The sequence below is a fragment of the Cariama cristata genome, unplaced genomic scaffold (assembly GCF_000690535.1).
Source record: "Cariama cristata isolate BGI_N322 unplaced genomic scaffold, ASM69053v1 scaffold40979, whole genome shotgun sequence".
Classification (NCBI taxonomy): domain Eukaryota; kingdom Metazoa; phylum Chordata; class Aves; order Cariamiformes; family Cariamidae; genus Cariama; species Cariama cristata.
Window position 1 is genome coordinate 925 of NW_009638184.1, and position 9,147 is coordinate 10,071.

Genomic DNA, 9,147 nt, shown 5'->3' on the forward strand with positions numbered 1-9,147 from the left:
CAGCGACTTTCTCCATCACGCTCCCCACAACCCCAGCACTGCTCACGGTGCCTGACCCAGAACCTCCTACTGGTATTCGAGTCCGTCACAGGCATCAAGACGAGTGGGCTACTGGGACCCACTTCCCAAGCTTGGTGCCACCTTGTTAAAAAGGACACCTGAGACAAAGAGGAACATGAAAAGAGGAGAGAAGAAATGGAGAAACATGGCTGGGGAAGGATGGAGTGAAAGCTGGGGAAGGGGCGAGTGGAGAAAGAAGTGGGGATGCTCTGACCGAACCAGCCCGCTGCAGGACACGAACGGCCTGCGCTCAGCCCCACAGCAATGGGGACGTGCCTGACGCCAGGCACGCAGCCGGAGCTCTGCGTGCTTCTGCAAGAAGGGATGGGAACTACGAGCCTCGCGTCTCTTCTCCCTTCGTTTCCTGCGCAGAGACCCCGCCGTGCTGCTCACCATCATCACCTACACAGGGCACAGAGAAGCAGCATCTCAGCAAGAGCCAACAAGCCAGACCTCAGGAATTCCTCCCTCCCCAGCACCTGCTCCTCGAAGACCCCCAGCTTAGCAGGAGAGCAGGTAGCCCCTGTTTCAAAACCCGGCCGGTAGGCAGGCACCGGGGCTCACCTTCCGTAAGGCAGTTGAGGTAAGCAGCCTGGACGCCGTTCCCATTGACCAGCACCATCTCCTCGCGCTTGGTGGAGCTGCTCATGGTCTCCTCTCCCCCCTTCCCCTCACCGTCGTCTTCTGAGTCCACCAGCACTAAGACATCCCCTGACTCTTGACTCCTGTGAAGAGCAGAGCAAGCAGAGGTGGGTTGAACGGCTGAGGACAGCCTGCCCTCACCCCTCCCTCCAGCCTGCGCCTCTCCTCGCTCTGACAACCCCCTACACCAAAACCACCGATTTTGACGGACTCTTCCAGTCCTGCACTAACCACGTTCAAAGAACAGCTGGTTTCACCACCACCACCATTCTGCACTGCTTCCCGGTCATCTCCCAAAGTCCTCCAACCACTTCAGGAACATTCAGGTACTAAACTGCAGGAGCCCCTCTCGAGTGGAGTTGCTCTCCCCTCCCGTACGGATGGGGAAACGAAGGTGCTCAGAAAAAGTCTTCCCATGCTGCAGCACCACAGCTGTGGGAAGAGGGCAAGGAAGGGAGCAGGGCCAGGAGGGGATCGCGCAGGAAGCAGAGAAGAAATCTGGTGCACCTGAACTCCGGGAAGGCACTTGTTGACATGCAGCCATCAGACATCCCTCCTGAGTGGGGAAGGACATGGTGCAAACACCCACACGGAGCGGCAGAAGATCGCCATTTCTATTTACTCTCTCAGTCTCTGGGCTCAGCAGGGCCAAGGAGCAGCTCTCCTGCACAGCCTCCTCCCACACTACCGGGTGCCTTGCCAGCACCATCCCTGCGCAATCCCAAGGCGATGCCACTCCTGCTCCGATGCCAAGTTCCCCCCTCTCTCCTCCCAACCTCCCACTCCCACACCCACATCGAGTCTCACCCAGCCCCACTGTCGCCTTCCCACAGGAGGCACAGCCCTCACGTAGGAAGGGCTTTGCTCTGGGGACGGCTCCTGTCTCAGAGGTGGACTCCCTGCCCTCCCAGAGGGAGATCACCTCTGCCAGGAGGCAGACTACTGAGGGCACATGGGTCTGGGCCGAGGAAAAAATCCACACTCACCTGAATGCAGCACCTGAATGGGAGAGAAGGGAAGGGAAAAGACAGAGTTAGAAACTGGCCCCAGAGCAGTCCCTCGCGCAGTGCTACCGGTTTTATCCTACATCCTCCTGGCAATCCTGCCTGCAGTAGGATGGTCCTTGGTAGCCACATGCAGAGGCACAGATGTGAAGGTGACCTGCCCATGTACGCAACAAGAGCATCAGAAAGGTCACAAGGAACAGGGAGAAGGCCCGTCACAGCACAGCTCCCTGGGGAAGGCGAGGGGAAGGTGCCTGAAGCACTCAGCTGGGGAAGGGCCTTGTGTTTCCAACTCATTTGCCACCAGGGCTGATGAGGTTTTGACCAGGAGCAGGACGAGGCCCAAGGGCTGTGCTGATCACCAGTGGCTGACTCCAGCACACCAGAAGGGATAAACAGCTTAGGGATAAAACCAGGCCACCCCAGGAAGGAGTAACCCCCTCCCTGGCTTGCGCAGAGAGCTCCTACCTCTCAGGCACAGGAGGGGATTGTAGTACAAGATGACTCCGGTGACGGTGAGAATAGCCAGCAGGGACAGGACCACCACTGCACCCACGACCCCAACGATGTTCACTGGCTCTGCGGAGAGAAAAGGACACACAAGAGGCCAGCTTGTCACCAGGACACAGATGGACGAGGAATTCTCAGTGCAAGTAAGTCCCAGTGCTGTCTCAGCTCCCATTTCCCATCACTGCAACAGTCTCGCCAGCACAAGGGGTGAGGGATTCAGGCACTCATGCTTCATTGACACAAAAAGCACCAGAGCAAGGCCCCTATTTTTGTGCCCATGTGCATTTAATGAAAGCAAATCAACCTCCTTGAGCAGCTTGGCCCTCGGAGGTGCCCCTCTGCGCTCACAACCCCCAGGAGGGATGAAGGATGCACCTCTCTCAGGCCCATCACGCCGAGGCCAGGGGAATCAGAGCTTTTCACCCTGGGATGAAGGGAACCAGTCCTGCATCTACGCTTGCCGCAAGAGTACGGAACGCATCAACAGGCAAAGAGGGCTCTTAGTGGCAAATGGAGCCCCTTGGGGGCCGGACAACGGCCTCAGTGAGCTGTGTCCCCAACTCCTCCCCAGTCCCTGCCACTGCAAGCCCAGGCAGCCCCACTCACGCTTCACCGTCAGGCAGATGAACAGCTCCCTCAGCCCCACGGGGTTCTGTGCCTTGCAGATGTAACAGCCCCCGTCGGTGCCCTGGGAGCAGTTCTGGATGGTGAGCCGGGACACGTTGCCCTCCTGGGCAATGAGGTACCTCCCTCCGGGTTGGATTTCCACCTCTGGCTGGGTGATGCCCCGCAGCCAGGTGAGCCTCGCTGCTGGGGTGCTCTCGGTCACACGGCACGTCAGGGTGACATTGTCACCCACAAAGCAGGTCTTCGGGGGCTCCGGTTCCAGTGAAGGAATTTCTGAACAGCCCAAGGAGAGAGAGAGAAAAAAAAAATAAAAAAAAGAGTCAAGGAGGGAATGGAGGAGTTTAATATAACAAGCAATCAGCCATCTGACTGATTAATAATCATTAACAGAAGGAAGTCAGACAGGAGTCTGGGACTTGAGGACCATGGGTTTGGCATTCAGCTCACTCACAAGACTTCAGCAGCCTTCTGAGGAGCAGTCTGAGCAACTCTCACATTGCTCGGTCCCTTTTTTGACACCTGTCTTTATATTCCCAGGGAAGAACAGTCGGAGAGTAGCCAGCAGGAAGATGACAGAGAGGAGGAAGGCAGCCCAGGAATCTTCCTGGAGATCAGCAGAGCTCTTGTGTAGCCCTGACAACCCCTGGATGATAAATACAGCGCAAGTCTTCAAAAGCCATTTTAGTCAGATCTCTTAGACACTTGAAGGGGGTCTGGGGGCATGCACAACCCTTCTTCTATAAACTCAGACCTACCAAACTTAATCTCAAGCTGAGCAAGGCACTAAAACCACCTCTCGCTTTCACGCAGGCATGAGAGCTTGCACAGGGGAAAAGGTTGGTGTGGGGAGATTTGCTGGCCCCTGAAGATACACCCAACACACAACTCACCTGCAACTATGCCATGATGGATCTCAGCTGCAGGACTCCTGTGCCTTGTGCAGTCACCTCTGCACAAACCAAGCCCTGCCACGCTGCCTCGTTAGCATTTCCCCCTGCAGCAAGCCTGGCTTGCCCGACCACTGCCTTAGTGCTCTGGAGGGCAGAGAATGAGCAGGGTAGCTGTCTGCCCCACCATTAGCAGGCTCATTAATAGTTAATAAGGCAGACAAGTCAACTCATCTCCACAGTGCAGGCAGGCTCCTCCTGCTTGACAACGCGGCTCCCGACACACTTGAACACTTTGCAGTGGGAGAGGTGGGAGCTGCTCGGCGTTTCCACGTGGGTGTCCAAGGAGCTCGGAGAGCTGATGACCCAACTTGTGTTCTCCGGATCACGCCCCTCTTCTCTCCAGTGCAGAGTGGGGTGGGGATACCCACCAGGCCAGCTGCAAAACACCTGCAGCATCAGCCTCCGACGAGGAGGTCTCAGCCCAGCACTTTGGGGTTGACTCTGGTGGATCTACCAGCAAGAACAGCACATGGTCAGAAACACTCCCAGGTCACAGCTCTCAGCATCTCAGGGCTGGAACCCCTGCAAGTGCTCACGTCTGCCACCATTCCTCTTGAAATTCTTCCCGGTTTCCCTGCTTTTGCTCCCTGACCTACGTCCCACAGTCCCAGGGGAGCACAATGCTGAATGAGAGCCAAGAGACACCAAGCAGGGGGCTGTCACAGCAACCACAGCCAAGCCTTGAGGGACTAATGCACGGGGAGGAAAAAAAAATTATTTCCACAGCTTAATCCAGTGGAGATGAGATAAGCACCTAAAAATGCAGCAGGAGAACAAAATCTCCACACTGCCCTTTGTCCTCATGCCACAGCTACAAGTGGGTGACACCGATTCACACTGCTTGAGAACAAGGCTCTGCCTCTCCCCGTCACCGATACAAGCATTTGGATTTCTGAAGGGAATCACAGAATCATTATGGTTGGAAGAGACCTCAAAGATCATCAAGTCCAACCGTGTACCTGATGCCACCACGCCCACTAAACCATGTCTTGAATCACCACATCTAAACGTTTTTTGAACACCTCCCGGGATGGTGACTCCACCACCTCCCTGGGGAGCCCGTTCCAATGCCTAACAACTCTAACAGTGAAGAAGTTCTTCCTAATATCCAACCTGAACCTCCCCTGGTGCAGCTTGAGACCGTTTCCTCTTGTCCTGTTGCTAGTTACCGGGGAGAAGAGACCAACCCCCAACTCTCTACAACCTCCTTTCAGGTCATTGTAGAGGGCGATCAGGTCTCCCCTCAGCCTCCTCTTCTCCAGCCTAAACACCCCCAGCTCCCTCAGCCGCTCCCCATAAGACTTGTTCTCCAGGCCCTTCACCAGCTTTGCTGCTCTTCTCTGGACGCGCTCCAGGGAACACGGAGAGCACCAGGGCTCCTGCCCAGGGACAAGTAACCAGATTCTCAGAGCCACCAGCTCAAAGCTGGAGCACTTCCCCAGCAAGCTCAGCACATGGTTGATGGAGGAGGCTGTTCCTAGCATGTAAGATGCTCTGCCCACAGGGAGTCCTGGTGACTCCAGCTCGCAGGGACAAGGTGATGGGCACGTGCCACTGCAGCCAAACCAGGTGTGCTCCACTCCTTCCTGGCACTGCTGTCACTGCCATGTGGGGCCAGACAGTATTACTGAGCCACGCACCACGCTCCATGTCCACACCGCACTGTAGCACTGGGACAAACTCCAGCGAAGAACATAGCTCGGGTAAGTCACTGCTGGCCTCATGCCAGGGCCACTTCATAACCACCACAACTATGTTTGTTATTTAAATACAGAAACAACGACATGATGTCAGGAGTGGGTCAGAAGTCAACAGAAACCCAAGAGCAATCCCTTTGGGCAGAGCGGGGTTCAGTTTCATTCCGTATGAGTTCCTGCCTCTCTCCCATCAAGTGATTTCACACCCCCTCCCCATGCATGGATACACACACATGTTCGTTTTACAGCTGTAGGGGTTCTGGACTTGGATCCAGACTCGGATCCAGGCAGAATTAACAGGCTGTGCCCCTGTGGCTGGCTTGCCTAATCCAATGCCGAACAAGACCCCACCGACAGATCAGACGCTGCCAAAGCAAGCCCTGCACAAGAGGTGTCAGAGGAATGCCCAACGTTTATTTTGCAGAGCATTCATTCAAGTGACTTTCAAATGACATGAGTTAAAAAACCCAAAACATCATGGCAAAACCCCACGTGAGCTACAACAACACACTTTCTTGGGGCTTGGCTTTCCAGGAACTATATACATGCATCTCGTATGATCTTTGAAACCATCCAGCTCTGGCAAGAAAACTTCTCTACAACATTTCCTCCATCCCAGCTCTGGGGAAGTCTCATAACTGAAACCGACTCCTGGCTGTGGTTAACAAGAGCAACCTGGCAGCCTGAATGACCAGAAACTGCCCCGTGTCGAGAGGTAGACATGGTCCTTCCAGGACGTCCAGCCATAGAGCTGTGTTTTTTGTGCTGGTTCCAGTAACCTGCCTCCTGAAGCCAGCAGCTTTACATCCTGAACTCCCAGGCTCTCCCAGTACAACTCTACTCTTCTGTCTAAATGCTAAGAGAGAGCTGTTCCCAAAATATTAACAAACCAAAAACCTAAACCTCCAAACCTCTCCCCCCAACCAAAAACCCTCACAAAACACTAGCAAAAGGGACCTTATGCCCACAACAGAGCCAACAGTGGCTTATATCAGATTGCACACAAATATACCAAGGAATCCCTTGGAGGTGTGCAATTCCACGTTTCCTTTGCACCATACGCTTCCTATCTAAAACAAACACGGAACAGCACCTCAAGGCAGGGCTGCACCTTTGTTGTGTTGCTAGAATGTTTACTCTACTGCTTGTGGGTTTTTTTAAACGCAGTTTTGAGCAAAAAGAGAACTTTTTGGTACAACCCACGAGACGGGCTGAAGGCTGTCAACTGGTAACTCTCACATGAAGCCTACAGATCCTGGGTAGCTTTTTCAGAGCCGTGCCAAACCTGTGTCTGAGAGGTTTGCTCCAGCGCAGGCTAAGTTGCTCCAGTAACGGTGAACGTGAAAAATCAGGGACCGTGCTTCTAGTCCGAGGTTGAGAAACTTCAACTTCTGGCCTTTGCTGATGCTTATCCTGCTGATCTAAAGCACCACCAGAAATACCCCTCCCACCTATTTAAGGGCACACCAGCGTCCCACACCACCTTTGTAACCTTTGGAAATTAATCAACACATTAATTCCATGCTAATAAATGAAGTTCAGAGTGCAGCACCAACACTTGGCATTCCATAGATATCTTTTCCTCATGAGTGTTTTGCACCAGCGCTCCAGATTTAGGGTTCCTCCCTCCTAAGCCCCACACCTACTTATATATTCTTTTAAGCAGCCCGGGGTTCGATTCCTTCACTCCAGCCCTCTGTGACCCTCCAAATCCCATCTGCAGGTTCCTTGCCCCAGGAAGGGAATTTTTATTTATGTGAACTTTCAGAGATTTAATCTGTACAAAACAAGTACAACTTTCACAACACACACCCTTCACCAAACACCGAGAAGGAAGCAACACCCTGAATGCAAACAGAAAACAGATCTCACACATGGCAGGTGTTGACGGAAAGACCAGCAAGAAAGGAGAAGGCACGGAGTGTCGCTGAAATGGGCAAACTGGCAGCAGTCTTTCCCTCTTCTCAACCCCATAATATGGGCTTGGCTGGCGTAAAGGACAGCCAAGGTGTGAGGGGTCAGAACCTGTGGCACTCTGATTCGACTCGGTGAAGGGGCCAAGAGTGGGACCAGCCACAGGTCCTGTGCTCCCGGCAGTAAATTTGAGGAATGTGGTGTTTCCATCAAAATCAGAAGGCTGCACTGTAAGACTGGGCACAGACAACTCATCAGCTGAGGACCCTCTATTCTCACACCAAAAGGATGGCAACAAGGAACAGCACAGCACATCTATTTCAAACATGTTATTTCAATCAATGGAAAAAAGATGGTGAGCAGCAGCCCCCATCCTAAGATCTGTGAAGGCTCAAGCCAGCCAAAGGGCCGCCCTGGAACGGCTACAGGATATGAAAGATCTGTCCAAAAACTAGTTTATCATCACCAATGAAGAAGGAACTGAAGAGACATAGCAAGGATTTAACAGCTGGCATTTCGTCCTCTGCATCGCACACAACTGATCCTTGACAGACCATTTAGACACACGTCCCGGTGCTTGTGAGCGAACGTGTAACTGAGTGGCATCAGCCTGCTCACAGATTTCGCGTGATAAGGCCACCTTGCCCTTTTTTACATTATGTTTTCATCAGTGCCAGGTGAATCTGGAGACCTGTGAGACTGAGGGGAGGAAATTCACAGATGAGGGATGGACTTACTGGCTACCAGGAGCTGGACCCTGTGCTCATGGTCCGTCTTGTTCAGCACTTCCTTGCAAGTGTAGTTGCCTTGGTCCTGCACACGCAGCTCTGTGATGCTGAGAGAGCTGTTGTCAACCAGGGAGAAACGGACGTCCGGGGGGAAGGCGACCTTTGAGGAGAAGAGTGGGGGGTAAGAGTGCGGATCCCCTTGAAACCAGACAACCTCGGTTGCTTCTTTGGAGACATTTCGGCATAAAAGGAGGACGTTTCCTCCAACCTTCCCAAAGACCACTTCATCTGTTCCTGTAAAACAGAAGGGATGGCGTTAGGGATGTAGGGAACCAACAAAGCCCTCTTCCGTGAGCAAAGACCCGGACATCTGATATAAATCAACCCTCCGGGGTGCCGGTTAGGGGGGCTACTGCCAAAGGATCTCTGAGGTGCATTTGGCGACTAAAACCATTCAGTGCAGAAAGAGGGACACAGCTTAAAAGGCTCAAGAGGAAAGCAAGGACAGGCTATTTCTGCCCAAGAGAGGACGGCAACAAAGAAGAGAGCTGAAGGAGCCAGAGCAGAGCGGTGTTAGGGCACCGACGACACCGGGTCACAGCAACGTCCATGCTCAGCCAACGTTTTGCCGCACCACTTGCCCAAGTAGCCTCATCCCTGCACCACTCAGGGGAGCACACGGTACCGAGAAAGAAGAGAAAAAACACCTCAGCATGGGTAGCCATTGAGGAAGATGACACAACTGTTGATGTCCCCCTGCCGCCTTTCCCACTTTCCCCTTCCCCTGCCCAATGGCACTGGGGCCCTATGCCAACTCGAGGGTCTGCAGCAGTCCCCGCTTTCTACCAGCCCCCTCAGCATCTGCCCGGCTTGTTTGCAAAGGGGATTCTTGTTACTTTCAGCATAAAAAAAAATTACTTTTTAAAAAAAGAAAGCAGTATTAGGGCCGGCTGGGGAGCTCCCACCAGGAGCGCAGCGGGCTGAGGTAACGCCGGGAGGGCTCTAATGGCCACCC

General features: G+C 53.6%; 1 protein-coding gene across 1 annotated transcript; it reads right to left on the reverse strand.

Moving 5' to 3' along the window:
- Window positions 1–624: 624 nt before the first annotated feature.
- Window positions 625–8,293, reverse strand: VSIG10 (V-set and immunoglobulin domain containing 10; the record flags this gene model as incomplete). Its single annotated transcript, XM_009708612.1, has 6 exons — window positions 8,142–8,293; window positions 3,961–4,243; window positions 2,823–3,116; window positions 2,175–2,285; window positions 1,689–1,701; window positions 625–785 (listed from the first exon to the last, which is right to left on the reverse strand). Coding segments are annotated over exons 2-6 (808 nt in total), but the record flags the coding sequence as incomplete, so codon positions are not given.
- Between the last annotated feature and the right edge of the window lie 854 nt (window positions 8,294–9,147).